The 14918-nt window shown below is 43.1% G+C and overlaps 1 protein-coding gene across 5 annotated transcripts in view; it reads left to right on the top strand.

Annotated features, from left to right (window-relative positions):
• The window catches only part of ZNF248 (zinc finger protein 248), a 23106-nt gene extending 12769 nt beyond the window's left edge, over positions 1 to 10337 (top strand). For all 5 annotated transcript variants that reach the window (XM_049646069.1, XM_049646068.1, XM_049646071.1 and 2 more), the window contains one exon: positions 3575 to 10337. In XM_049646069.1, the coding sequence (XP_049502026.1) occupies positions 3575 to 5073 (1499 nt within the window). In that variant the 3' untranslated portion in view covers positions 5074 to 10337. The remainder of the gene's footprint in view (positions 1 to 3574) is intronic.
• The last annotated feature ends 4581 nt before the right edge of the window (positions 10338 to 14918 follow it).

The raw sequence follows: 14918 nt of genomic DNA, 5'->3' as shown, positions 1-14918 counted from the left end.
CCTCCTCCTGCTTCTCCTCCTCCTCCTGCTTCTCCTCCTCCTCCTGCCCTTCCTACTCCTGCTTCTCCTCCCCCTCCTCCTCCTCCCCCTCCTCCTGCTCCTCCTCCTCCTGCTCCTCCTCCTCCTGCTCCTCCTCCTGCTCCCTTTCTCCTCCTGTTCTTGCTCCTCCTCCTCCCCCTCCTCCTGCTCCTCCTCCTCCTGTTCCTCCTCCTTCCTGGTTCCTCTTCTCTCGCCTCTCTTCTTCCTTTCGACTCCTCCCTACTGCTTCTTTTATCTTTCCCTCTAAAGATGTAAAAAGCATTCATTGATCAAGGACCCCGCTCAGCCAGCAGACTCCTTTTCTAGAGAGTGGTTGTTTCCAAGTAAAAGCAGTGGCCCTGGAACAGTTCCACTTCTACAAGTGGTTTACAGTCCGTTAAATCGCATCGTGAGAGGAGCTGGAGAAGGAGTAGCCTGAGTGACAGGAAAACCCTGGAGCCTGGTTTCCCAGGAATCCAACAGGGAACAGTCTGCCATCGTATTTCTACCTTCACTGGCAGCTCCGGCACCAGCCCACTAAACCCCGTTTTCCCCTGTTGCTGGTCTCCTCATATTCCTGGGTTGTTTGCCTTCCAGAACCGTCTTCTTGCCTCTTCGGTTTCTCACTGATCCCACTCAAAACCAGAAGTGCATCTTTGTTCTCTCATTCCTGGCTCGATCTAATTACTGGTTTTTATTTTCTTACCTAAAGCATCCAATTTATCTTTCACTAGCCTGGAAAAGTCGCTAGTTATTAAAAAATAAAATTAAAATTGAAGTCTGTTTTCATTGACTATTGCAGTGTGGTCCTGTGCTGCCTATGTCATTTCTTTCTCTCTGCTCTTCAGAATTTATGCCAAACCCCATACTTTCCTATATCTTAAATTTCACTTATAAATGCTTTCTGTCTTATTTAAAACTTTTATTCTTGTTTACTTTGCCTTTTCAGATACTTAATAGTGTCCATGTGAATTCTTTAGACATTGCACGGTACACTGTGATGGCTTGTTATTATTTCACTTATTTTAAGTTAGAACTCAAGTTTTTTTTCCTATCAGTTAAGTGGCCCATATTTTATGACCCTCACCCACAATTGGCTGTATCCCCAAAACTCAGATCTCATCATAGCACCCTTGTTTAGGGTTTCTTTCTTTATTGAGATTTTGTTGTCCCAAAGAGAAAGCCCTTTATTTTCCTAATTCTGACAGTTTACTAATTACTTTGTTGATTAACTGTGGAGCCACGTTTGGAAGAGATCATTCTTTTTCATCGATTCAGAATGCATTCTGTGGTACTTCTCCTAAATGCACATTGCCGTTTGGTCCTCATGTCTACCAGCCCGTCGGGAACAGTTTGGAAATGATTCACATGCACATTCCTTTTAAGAGTCATTCATATTCTGCCTCTTTAGTGAGGTCAGAGGAAGCAGGATTTTGGTAACACCCGCCAAGAGCCAGACTGCGGTCTTCACAAAGGTGTAGTAGCATGGAGCGAAGGACTTTGCTTACACTATGGTGAATTTCACAGGCAGTAAACTTGTTCTGAAGACAGCGACTAAAGGCTGGAGGTGGAAGGGGTGTCACGGTGCTCGTTGGCGTTCATTCTTTGCTTGTTATTTTTGTGGTTTGTTGTTTTCAATTAAAGAAAGCAGCATTTCCTGGAAGATGTCCAGGTTCCAGGAAGAAGGGGGCTGGAGCGCAGCTGGCCAGGTGAAAGGTGTGTCTCTGGGAGTGAGCGGCTTATGAGAGGCCCAGCTGGAGCTGCACAGAAATCCTGTTAATGGACTTGGGACAGGGCGGCCTGCACACTTACTTTTAATTTGTTTCTGCAGTGTAGTAACTGTTATCAGTCGGTCCTTGGAGCAGTGGGCTCAGGACGGCATTAGACTTTCTTTCACACGAATGAACATCGTTGCATTGGGTAGCAGCAGTGAAGCACAGCCAAGAATTTGTAAGATAAAGTTTGCGGAAGGTCTCAGAACCGTGTAGAGAGAGGAGTGATCCTTCCATAAGGAAGTCTCACAAGTAGGTAAAAGCCACAGATGAGGCCAGGTGTAAAGGCAGAAAACCTTGATGTGACAGATAAACTTAGATAGAAAAGCAGACTTAAAGATCAGCATTGCCTCAGAAACAGAATGTTTTGGGGAGAAGTAAGCCAGCAGACCGGGGTGAGTAATCGTGTGACGTGCCGGTCAGGACAGATTCATGAACAGCTGTGAGAAAACAAAATGAACCTGTTCCTTTGCAGAGATGGCCCGCCCCTCATCTGTTTTGTATTTCCTGCTGGATATTTGTGGTGTTGTGAATCACAGCTAGGTAGAGAATGAGAGTCTGAGGCGAAGCAGTGTCCTTCAAAACATGAGGAAATAGGTGCTTTCAGAAATGTCTTCTGATGCTGATCTATCAAACGGAGGGGAAAAGGAATGGCCACACGCACACAGGCGAGGATCCTACCGTAGTTCGAGGTCGGGCTGTGAGGATGTGAGGACATCAGCCATGATCTGCCTCTGAACTCTTCCTCGGCCGTGTTTCTCAAACAGTCTATTTGTAGTTTATTTGTTACTAAAAAACAAAACAAAACAAAAAACCCTCCCTTGTTGAACTCATCCAATTCTCTACATTTCCTGCTTCCTAAATGGACACCTCTCAGAAAATCTCCAGCCCTTGCTCACCGTGTCTTGAGTTTATTTCACTTCCAGCCTGCTTCTTACAGCTTTTTTTTTTTTTTTTAAATAATTATTTCTTGTGAAATAAGTCAAAAGAAAAACAAGATTCTGGGCTGTAGGACCTCCTGGTAGAACCTGAGGAAGTTGGTGTTGGTGCATCAATAGAAGATATATGCTCCAGCAGGAATCCTGCCCCGGAAATCTGTATCTGAGGGGATTTAGGACTGGACTGTTCTGTCTCCACCAAACATAGTTCATCCTCTGAAAGCCCTGTCCGCTAATCTCCACTGTCACTTTATGCAGTGTTCAGTGTCTCTGTCGGGCTGACCCCATTCTCTGAGTTCCCCTGAATCAGCCACTCCTGGCTCCCTGTGCTTTGAATTTTCACCCTTTCCTGTCCAGTTTTGAAGGTTACGTGTTTAAAATGTTAAATGTCAGGGCACCTGGGCGGCTTAGTCGGTTAAGCGTCCAACTCCTGATTTCGGCTCAGGTCATGATCTCACGGTTTGTGAGTTCGAGCCATGCATCGGGTTCTGCACTGTCAGTGCAGAGCCTGCTTGGGATTCTCTCTCCCCCTCTCTCTCTCTGCCCCTCCGCTGCTCATGCTTGCTTGTTCACTCGCTTTCTCAAAATAAATAAAACTTAAAAAACAATTAAAAAATAATAAAATGTTAAATGTCATTGCCAGGTTCCTTCCCTGTTTCCACTGTCGCGTGTCTTTATTTTCCAGTGAAAGCAGAAGGATAAAAAACGTATGCTTGGATTTAGTTCACACCAGGAAACCGAGCCCAAGACAAAAGCATCAACTAGATAAAAGGGCGTTTGTGTGAGTTCGTTTCCATTAGAAATGTACTAGGATTCATAAGATGTGGTTATTTTTCTCATTTCTAGAAGACTGGAAAGTTGATGACCTGATAGAGAGCAGCCAGGACAATGAAGACGAACATTTTTGGCAACTTGCTTTTACCGCCAACAAAACATTAAATATAGATAGTGGTGCTAGAGTAAGAAAAACTTTCAATCTGGGCACAGATTCTGTTCCTTCAAGAAATTTTCCATATAAGATATGTGACTCGTGTGAAATGAGTTTGAAAAATATTTCAGGCTTAATTATCAGTAGAAAGAGCTATTCTGGAAAGAAGCCTGATGAGTTTAATGTATATGAGAAATTGCTCCTTGACATCAGGCATGAGAAAACTCCTCCTGGAGGGAAATCTTATAAATATAATCAAAAAAGGAATGTGCTCCATCATAGTCACGATCTCAGTCAGCCAATTTTTGATCAGCCTCCTGAGTATAATGAAAATGGACAAGCCTTCCACGAGGAAGCGGCATTTTTCACAAACAAGAAAATACAGATAGGAGAGACGCTCTGTAAATACAATGCATGTGGAAGAACCTTCATCCACAGTTTAGAACTCAGTTTATCTCAGAGAACTCATTTGGAGATGGAGCCATATGAATGCAGTCTTTGTGGGAAGTCCTTCTATACCGATTTAAGATTGGGACACCAGAGAACTCTTACAGGGGAGACTCCTTATGAATATGACGGATATGGGCAAACCTTCTGTGATGACTCAACTTTCATTATCCATCAGGGAACCTATGCAAGAAAGATTCCCCACGAATATAAAGTGAGTCATAAAACGTGGGAAAAGTCAGCCCTCTTTAAACATCAGATAGTACACATGGGCAAAAAACCTTATGAGCACCATGAAAATAGGAATAACTTCAGCAAGAAGTCCCATCTCACCCAACTTCGAAGAGCTCACTCAGGAGAAAAAACCTTCGAATGTGGTGAATGTGGGAAAACATTCTGGGAGAAGTCAAACCTCACTCAGCATCAAAGAACACACACAGGAGAGAAACCCTATGAATGTACTGAATGTGGGAAATCGTTTTGTCAGAAACCACACCTTACCAACCATCAGCGAACACATACAGGAGAAAAACCCTACGCATGTAAGCAGTGTGGAAAAACGTTCTGCGTAAAGTCAAACCTCACGGAACATCAGAGAACGCACACCGGGGAGAAACCGTATGAATGTAATACGTGTGGGAAATCCTTCTGCCACAGGTCAGCCCTAACTGTACATCAGAGAACACACACAGGAGAGAAACCCTTTATATGTAACGAATGTGGGAAATCCTTCTGTGTGAAGTCAAACCTCATTGTACATCAAAGAACTCACACAGGGGAGAAACCCTATAAATGTAACGAGTGTGGGAAAACCTTCTGTGAAAAATCAGCTCTCACTAAACATCAGAGAACTCACACAGGAGAGAAACCCTATGAGTGTAACGGATGTGGGAAAACCTTTAGTCAGAGGTCAGTACTGACGAAACATCAGAGAATTCACACGAGGGTGAAAGCTCTTTCAACATCCTGATGTCCAGAAGTCTCCACCCACCCTTTCAAAGTCTTACACCATTTTTGAAAATGAGATGAATGAGACCCAGAGAATGCCTCATGTTACTAGAAAGCGACATCTTGTTGTACTTCAAATAATTAATACTAGAATGAAATCTTACAGATATTTTGAATATGTGAAAGCTCTCAAAAACTGAAACTTTTCATCAGAAAATTTATATTGAGGGGAAGTTTATTCACTTAAGTAATGTAAAAATCTTTGTCTAGAATTTATGTTGTGTCGTATTCCGGATGTGATACCAAATTTTATTGTAAATACAGTGGATGGTATTATTCATTCGTACCCAGACTCTCAGTGGAATCTGAAGCTTAAAAAAAGTTCAATCACAGCAGCATTAAACATTTATGTGAGGAGTCTCTGACGATTGCAGGCCCAATGTGGGTGTAGCAATATAACAGGAATTGGATGTACGCTTGATTTGCAAATTGGAGTCCAACGAACTTGTGGAGAAAATGTCCCTTCATTAAATGACTTATGGTCTGTATTAATGTTTCCCACACTAAATACCACCAGTGTCTACGGGTTGACGTAAATATAGATGTATATATGTAGCTGTAAATATACTTGTGCACACATACCCACACAGATGCAGTAGTGTGTTCGAGTAAGCCCGTAATGGCTTGCAAGTACTGCTGATGGTTAAATTCCCAGGAATTTTGTGAGCCAGTTCTCAGAACATAATCATTATTTAAAAATTAAATTATATTAAAAACAAAGGTAATAAATACTCAGCACTCCTTGCTTCCTAATTATTTTATAATATTTTGCTGTTAGCCTTGGTCTTTAGGTCACTCACAGTATCGAGTCTGCATGGTGACAGTACCATACAACACGTGCTCCCGCCCGTCCCTTCCCACCTCTGTACTCAGTCATGAGGGTAGCTTGGCTTCAGTGGGAGTGTTTACACCCTGCAAATTGGCAAACCCTACAAACCGGGGTTTTTATTTTTTTATTTTCTCAGACAGCCTGTTGTCAAATATTTACCGGCACACCGCTGTGTATATATGAAAATATATTTGGAAAATTTAAAGTACAAACTATATGCCCTACCCCCTGTCCCATTTCCCGCCATAAATAAATGGCTGTGGCCATTATCGCCGAACTGCGTCTTCAATAAAGATCCCCAAATCTGTTTTTGTGAGGTTTTTTTAACTACCTTTACATCAGTCTTCATTGTAAATACTACCAGAGCCTCTTCGTAGTTTGGCCGGTCTGTGCTGTGTCACCACCGCATCACCGCCCTCTTCTGTGACATTGCTGGCGTATAGGATGAGTGAGTAGGGCTGTTGTTCCGGAACTACTACTTCCCAAAAGAAGCCAGATGGTATTTTTCTGAGTTTTTTCAGCTGCCTCTGGGTCAGTTTGTAACGTAAGAGCTGTTAAGAACAATGGTATCCCATGAATTTTGCACAGGTCACTGTCAGTTATGAACAGGAGTACTCCCTACTCTCCACAAATGAAAGTAGTGCTATGCGCTAGAACGCCACTTTCGTTCTCTTGGTATTCGGTTGTTGTATCTACTTAGGCATGATACGTTGTATGTGACCCAGGAACTGGAACTATGTAATTGTATTTAAAATAATAGGATGTCATATACTGTCTCTTCCTCCTTTGTCCTGTTTCCTGTGCCTCCTTGGAACACCCTAATCAGCAGTTCCAAGGACATTGCCCACCCAGCACCCATTCTCTACTTCTTACTTGCTGGGCTCTGTTTTGTTTCTCTTCCCATCCCCCATCCCCCCACCCCCAGGCAATTTAGGAGTAAATCCAGCTTGAGTTAATCATGGAGATGCTATTCTAATGATTTTGTTGGGATGGACACGTGAGCAGTGAGATGTTTGGAAAATATTCTGCGGTACTTCTGGGAAAGATCTCAGCGATCAAATACTGTCATGACATGAGAAGACACAAGGAGAGATTGTCTCTCTTATGCTGGATTTTTTCATGTTTGCGTGTTGTACCAAATTGTAGCTTGTGGCCCTGAAGGGCAATAGCCTGAAGAGAACAATAGACAGAATGGAAAAAGCCTGGCTCAGAGGTGACGTCATAGAGCTGCACAACTCCATCTGGACCTGTTTTCTGCTAGGACTTTACATTACTGCAGTAGTAATGGTTTCTTATTGATCCTTAGGGCTGTCTGTCACTTAGAGCTGAAGCATTCCAGCTGGTACTGACACGTACTTAGTTCTAAGTGTTTATGTTCTATACAGTGATTTGGGGGAAGAATGATTTCTTTTGACAGGCTAATACAGGGATAGCTCTTTGTATCAGCCTTGGTTCTGATGAAAACCAGAATGCTACCCCAACTAAGATTCTGATGGCAGACTTCTCACAGCGGTCTGGGCCAGAAACAAGGAATACTGAAGCGCCTAGGTGCTGGCATCACTGAGAAGCCATGACCAGTCTAAATCCTAAAGGGGCAAAGGATGGAGACAGGTGTCACCAGAGCCCATTAAGAGCTGCTCTCACGGAGGAGAGACCATCTCCTAGGAGACGCTGTCACTACCAGAATTGTGGCACTGAATTGCTGGTGCCTCCCTTTGGAGTACCCGGCCCGGTGCTACGTGCGGGTTAGGTGAGGTGGGCACAGAGAAAGGGGACAGCAGGTCTGGGAGGAGCTAACGGCTGATGAGCTGCTCAGTGTGTTTTCATTTCTGTAAATTCCTATGTAAAGTCTCCGTATTAGAAATAAACTTACTCTACTAGTTGAAAGTTCCATATTTCTGCTCCATTGTGCTTTTGTGTCATAAGTAAATTCCCTTTGGAACTGAGCACTGTGGCAGGTGTCTCTGTTGACATGCATGAAGCAGGTAGTATGTTGAATTGCTTTCTTCATACATCTCTCTGTGGTGTTTCTCGTTATATGTGTTGTGAGATACGCAGCTCTGTATTCTTCCAAATCAGTAGCCAGTTGTCCCTGCATTTTTTGATCAATTCACCCTTTTCCTTGTCAGCTTGATAATGGCATTTTGAGCATGTGCTATATATTGTGTGTAGTGACTATTGCTTTTTGTCTGCTCAAGGCAACTTTTCTATATTCTTCCAAGTAATATAACCTGTCCTTGTGAATGTGTGAGTTGACATTTATCACAGATGATACCATCTCTTCCTGGCCCCACATTTGTATTGATCCAGGAATGGTCACTTGTTACAAAATAGGCCAATGAGAACCCATCCTAGAATATTTTTGACAAGCCCCCGTAACCAGATAGTTTATGTCCTTGTTGCTGCCAGAAGTCCTATCAAGAAAACACGTCCGCCCGGGAGAACCTGATGGGGATAGTGCTGTAAAGTAAAATAAAAATAGGAAAAGTTGTCAGAAACATGGTTTGATTCTACATCGCGTGGAGAGGGACTGACCTCACTTGGACGGCTGCAGCGGAGGGAGTGAACCATTTGGTCATCTGGAGGGAGGGAGAGTGTGCTGTGTGTATGTGTGTAATACATGTGCATGTGTAACCAACAGTTTTACATACCTGTAATTTTGTTTCCCGAAACAACACCCTAATTACGTGTGATATATTCTGATGTCTTATTTTGTATTGTACTGCATTCTGTTAAAAGAAAGACTTGTTGCTGTATGCTAAACCGATTCCACAGCCAACGAATGGGTCATCTCCCAGAGCTTGAAAGCCAGTGCTCAAGTGCAAACTCAGAAAAGGAATTCCTGGGTCACAGGTGTGGTTTTCTGAAATGAGTAAGCAATTTACATTTCCAGTGCCTGGAAATTGTTTTCTGATAAACTCCCAAGAACTTGTCTTTTGGGAATTGGGCCCATTTTCTGTGTTGAACTTGGCCTCCCCTTGCCTGGTGTGCCCTATCACTTCATGTCCAGCCTGTACTTGGCAAGGAAAGGTAGAGCTGTAGCCTCTGGAAAGGTTCAACCCATGGCGTCCTAGATGCCCTCAGCCACCCTGCTTGTGGCTCCAGTCGGAAACTGCAGCTGTAGCTGTGCCCTTGCGCTACCCGCCTCTGCCTCTTTGTGAGGAGGGCTTATCCTGTTCCGATTCCTGTTATTTCCGCTGGATCTTCATCTGCCACTCAGGGACCGGACTCGACGGGATCCCAGCCTCCTCCCTTTTCCCCGCCTGCCCCTCCTTTCAGATTCTACATCCCCAGGCTTCCCTTCCAGACAACGAGGACCAATATCTACTCTTAGACACCACTTTAGGAGCAAGGTCCCCTCAGATACTTGGGGAGGTGGAAAAGTGATGCTTGATGTCTTGCGCCTTCTGCCGTGTGTGGTTGGGATGGTTGACACTCAAACTGACATTCAGTTTCCTCATATACAAAATGGGGGTAGTTCTCCCCATGTGAAGAACTACATTTTCATGTTGGCTTGTAGTGACACACCGGCCAAAAACTCTCACTGGCCTAACCCCCCAAAGTCCTTAGAGAATAGGAGGGGAGGTTAGAATTGTTTGAACTCTGGGGCGCCTGGGTGGCTCAGTCGGTTGTCTGCATGATCTCTCAGTTTGGGACTTTGAGCCCCGCGTCGGGCTCTTTGCTCACAGCTCAGAGCCTGGAACCTGCTTCAGATTCTGTGTCTCCTCACCCCTCTCTCTCTGCCTCTCCCCCACTCATGCTCTGTCCCCCCCTCTCTCAAGTATAAATGAACACTAAAAAAAACAAAAACAAAAAAACTACTTGAACTCCAGCCCCTAGTGAAGATGTATCCTGCTCTATTGGGTCTCTGACCACATTCTTTAAACTAGAAAAGGAACTTGGAGAAGCATGGCAGCCGTGTCTAGTGTCCATGAGTTGTGGGACTTCCTTAGTCTTCCTGTGACTGGGTGCTCCTATGCTGATGGTCCTTACCAGCTGCCCATGTTGGGGGGAAAGGGCGTGAGTATTCTTTGGAATGTAACAGATGAGTAGCCTTCACTCCCATCCTCTCCTAAATAGTTGCCTCTCCTAAAATAACTATCATTTTTCAGTCCAGCATGTATCCTAGGACTTTTTCCATGCATTGTAATCCATGTTTGTTTACCTACACAGAATTTATAATAAACCAGAATCTGAAGGGCATTCGACTTTTGCAAATCAGAAACACTGTCAAAATATTAAAATCCTACATTGCAAGCAAAAGTGTATATGCCGTTTCCAAATAATACGTTGTTGCCTGGAATTAGACAACTTTAAAGCTGTCATGCCCAGCGATTTGCAAGCTGTATTTTGTAATTGCTCCTAAAGAGAAATAAACCATATAATTTTTAATAGCCCATGGATGAACAACTATTATTTATGTTTTTTGGAGTTTTTTTTGCATATGATTTGGTGATTTGTGCAGATATTCTATATTATTATAGTTTAAAACATTTTAAAATTCCTATAAAATGTATCCAAAAGTTTTAAAACTGCTGATGTTAGTGGTTGTGATGAAAAACATCTGAACCACAGTAACTTTAGAAGAGCAAATACTATGGAAATAGCATGCTGTTAGTTTAGTAGGTAATGAGAAAAATAGTATGCTCAGAAAACATAAATAAAATGACTTTCATATACCACAGGAGTCACAGACTTACATTCTCTGAAACGTGTTCTTCAATTTTACTTATATGGGAAAATTAGTGAAAAAATAATACCGCTCTCTTGTCATCCATAGGTGGGTTGTGGCTTTGTCTCTGGTGTTTGGTTTGCTTTCTTCTATTTCAGTGTTCTTTTAGGAAATATGCACGCACACACTCCCTCTCTCTCTCTCTCTCTCTCTCTCTCTGTCTCTCACAATTACTAGGATAACATATATATTATATATAACATTTCATTTCACAATATGTGAGTAACATTTTTCCATGTTTTTCTGCCTTTATGTGATCATGTTTAATGACTGCCTAGGATTCTGTCTTATGGATCAGTACCGTTTTACCTACAATCTATTGATACTCGCTTAGGTGGTTTCCAGTATTTTTATTATAAATAACCTGTGGAGGAGCACCTTGGGGCATATACCGTTCTACATTCCTCCAAGTTTTCTTCTTTGAATTTCTTTCTAAGAGTGTAATTTCTGGATTAAAAGGTAAGTTCATTTTCAGTGCTGATGAAACTGACTCCAGAAAGGCTGTATGAATTTCAGATCCATCCAAAGTTTGAAAATGTGCGTTTTCTAAACCTATTCCCACCATGGACCCTATTCTTTTACGATTCTTCCCAGCCTTATATGATATAAGGTTTTCTAGAGACATTGAGCAATTTAATACTATTTATTGACTTATCATCTTCAATTTCTTTCTTTGTGTTGGCTCATGTCCTTAGCTATAAGGACACTTTTTATGAACCATAAAAAAATTATTTGTTTTGCAAATTTCTAGTTTTACTGTTTTGCATTGGGCTGGGTCTGTGCAAAAAGATAAGCGGCGGATGGACCCAGGGTCTATATTTTGGGGTTCCCGGGGCAGCCATATGTGGGGAAGGTGGTCAGTAATTGAGTTTGGGGGAGAGGTCTTGTGCTCCTGGACACCAGGGCCCAGAGATCCTCGAGAGTAGAGCTCAAAGGCCTTACTCATACCTCCTAGCAGCACGGGGAAGCCAGCAGGGGGAGTAAGAGGAATGATTTGGCCATTGACTGCTCACCCTTACCCCACTGCCCCCCTCCCCAAGGGCTCAGGGCACTGGTATCAGTAGGACCTGAAGTGCCTTTGGTTCCTAGGCCTCGTTTTAATTGAGGTGCTTACTCTGTAACGGTCATAAAAGAGTAGTACAATAGTTTCTTGATTTATGTACTCTTTGTAATAATATCTTTTATCTCTGTTTACAGCAACAATGAGAACTATACATACTGACTTTTTTCATTTTATAATATATTATTCCACATTAATATGATACCCTTCTCATTTTTTTTGGAGTGCCCTCTAAAATTTGTCTACAGAAAGATTATTGAGATCAAGATTTCGTAAGTTCAAACTTTTAAATAAATTTTGTCTGCAGCTGGTGTCATGCATTCTCAACATTAAAATTATGAAACATGATTTTTGAACTTTTATAGTTTAAATTTTATATTTCAATTAGGAATACATACAAATACAATTACACACAAGTATGTATTCATTACAATATGGGCGGTAAACTTAAAATCTGTTAAACTATTATGCACTGAAGTTCAATAGTTTCCTTCATATAGACTGCACATTTCTTATTTATACCTAATCTTTTCTTTCTTTGAACATGTAAACCTCTTGGCTATGTTATCATGGACGTAAGGGAGGGATTTTATATTGTTAAAATATATTTACTAATAAATAAAGATCTTCACTGTGTACTATTCAGTAAAGAGATAGTCACAAAGCATCATGCTCTTTATAAAAATGTCAGAGTTTGCACTTAAAGTTAACTCTGAGAGGAGGGGGTGTTCTTTTGGATTATATTTCTTTTTACAATTTTTCCATTTTTTTTAATGTTTGTGTAATTTTCCCAAAGAAACCTGTTTTGCAATCTAAGAGGTTTTGATGATCATGGATATGACATTTTTAAATTGTTGGCCTCTGTTTTTAGTTTTTCTTAAATATTTTATGATCATAAATGATATGGATATATTTGTGATATACATTTATTTGTGGTAGTTTTATGTCAGTATAGACACAGGCTGTGATTAAAGCCCACTTCTAAACCCTCTCCTTAGAGATTGTAGAAACAGCACCTCCTGGGAGAAGAGATTGTTTGTGGCAGCTCTAAAGGAAGGGCCATAGAGGCTAATGGGCACCGAGTCCAGAACTGTAAGTAATGACGTCTGATGACCCAGGGAAGGGAAGGCATAGCTCGTGGCTCTGTGCACGTGCACTTCCGTGTCGTCTCCAGACTCCAGAGGGGGCTGAGGCGTGAGGCTCCAGCTCTTATCCTTGGGAGACCTGGTTCTAGACAGAGAACTGGAAAGGCAGTTTGTGCCCTTTGGGTTCTGTGGAATTTGGTAGTCAGAGGGACAAAGAGTTGTAATTGGATTGCAATGGGTAGGGTTCAAGATTTCTCCAAATGCTTTCTCAAGTGGGTGTATTAATGTGTGTAGTTTTGAGCCTGCTGGGGACTTGCCTTCAAAGAAAGGCCCTTGAGGATAGGCTGTGCCAGATGTCCATGGTTTTCAAGGTGGAGGGAAGGGTGTGGGGAGAGGAGGAGGAATGGCATGGTGCAGAGGATGAGCTGGGATCGCCTTTGTTACTTTCTGTGAGGAAAGCTCCCTATATGCAGTACACTCTATGGGCCTTGCTTCCAGAAGGTCTCTTCCTCAGCTGCATATGCCAGGATACAAGGCCCATGAATGTGACTGAGGAGGATTGTTAAAGGCTGTCCGATAGGAGCAGTGTAGTGAAACACTGTTGAAGAGCATGGACTTTGGAGTCAGTCTGGTCTGCATACACGGCCAGTCTCTACCGCTCAACACATTTGTGAGTCTAGACAGGTGACTTGACCACTGAAATCCTTGGTTTCTCCCTCACTAAAAAGTGAATGACAGCAGTAACTAGTTTACGGGGCTGTTGTAAGATGGAAAAAAAAAAAATAAGCAAGTTCTAAATATATTTATCAATCAGTTGTGAGTCAGACAGTCTTGTAGCTGATTAGGAGTTATTTGAAAATGAAACACAAAACTCTGTTGGAGAGTGATGTCACCAAGATGGTGAGGTAGGAGATGCCGCCTCCCCCATTTAAGCTCAACATCAAGACACCTATCCATGAACAAAACAGCTCCGGGAGAGGTCAGGAGTCCACTTAACAAACTTCAGCAACAGTGGAACAAAAACCCTGAGAATAACTTCAAAAACAGAAGGAGTACAGCTTCCTTCTGCCCCTGATCCTGCCCATGCCAGCTGGCATGGCCCAGTGCCAAGAGGCAACTTCCAACCACAAAGGGTTCTAGCTGGGAAAGGAAGAGCCAAGTGAACACTGGGTTTCTGAGCCCTTTTGTGGCGCCGGGCAAAGGGCCTGCTTTGGTTCTGCCCCACCCAGAGCCTGGGAAGCTGGGACCTAAGCAGATGGCTGGGAACAAGGACGAGCGGGAGCCACCAGTGTCAACACACTGGGGTGGCATCCACAGTTCCCAGTGACCTGCTCTGCAGAGGACCCTGGCAGCTTTGGTCACTGAAGAACCCAGCGGCCACTCAGTACTGTACTGATTTGGAAGCTTCCCGCATACTTGTTTCACCTTGTCCACATAGATCTGAGCGTCTCGAGTCTGCCCAGGTGATAGTAGACCCAGGCATAGTTTCCCCAGGTGACCAGCCTTCTGATTTCTGCTTGATCAGAGTGTTCTCGCTGGACCAGCTCCTCAGCTTGCTGTAGGCACTCCAGGGCGGCCTCGTTGTGACCATTTAAGTGTTTTATGTAGGCCAAAAAGTTGTACATTGTAGCTTTGAACTCAGCGTTTACGAATTCAATCTGGTTACACACTCTGTCTTCTAGATCATGCGAGACACCATCCTTTTTTAAGTAAGTTCCATGTGAAATGGCATTTCAGCTGTGGGAGGATTTTTTCCAGAGAATTCTTGTTGACCTCACTGTGGAGAAAATAGACACGGTCACTGTGATGTGCACCTGCCAGGCACCGCGTCCTTGGATGCAGTTACAGGTTAAGTTTGTGTGTCAATCTGCCCGGGCTGTGGGAGGCCCAGACTTCGAGTCTAACATCAGTTCTGGGTGTGTCTGTGACCAGCATCTGACTCAGGAGGCAGGGGTAAAGCAGACTGTCTTCCCCAGTGTTGGCTGGGCACCACCCGGTCTGGTGAGGGTCTTAGTACAACAAGAAGGCAGAGGGAGTGTGAATTCTGTCTGCCTGGCTGTGTGAGCTGGACATGTGTCTTTTCCTCCCCTTAGACTGGAGC

Source organism: Panthera uncia, chromosome D2 (genome assembly GCF_023721935.1).
Source record: "Panthera uncia isolate 11264 chromosome D2, Puncia_PCG_1.0, whole genome shotgun sequence".
In the NCBI taxonomy this organism is placed as follows: domain Eukaryota; kingdom Metazoa; phylum Chordata; class Mammalia; order Carnivora; family Felidae; genus Panthera; species Panthera uncia.
The sequence above is the reverse complement of the archived record's forward strand: the minus strand, read 5'-3'. Positions and strand labels throughout refer to the sequence as shown.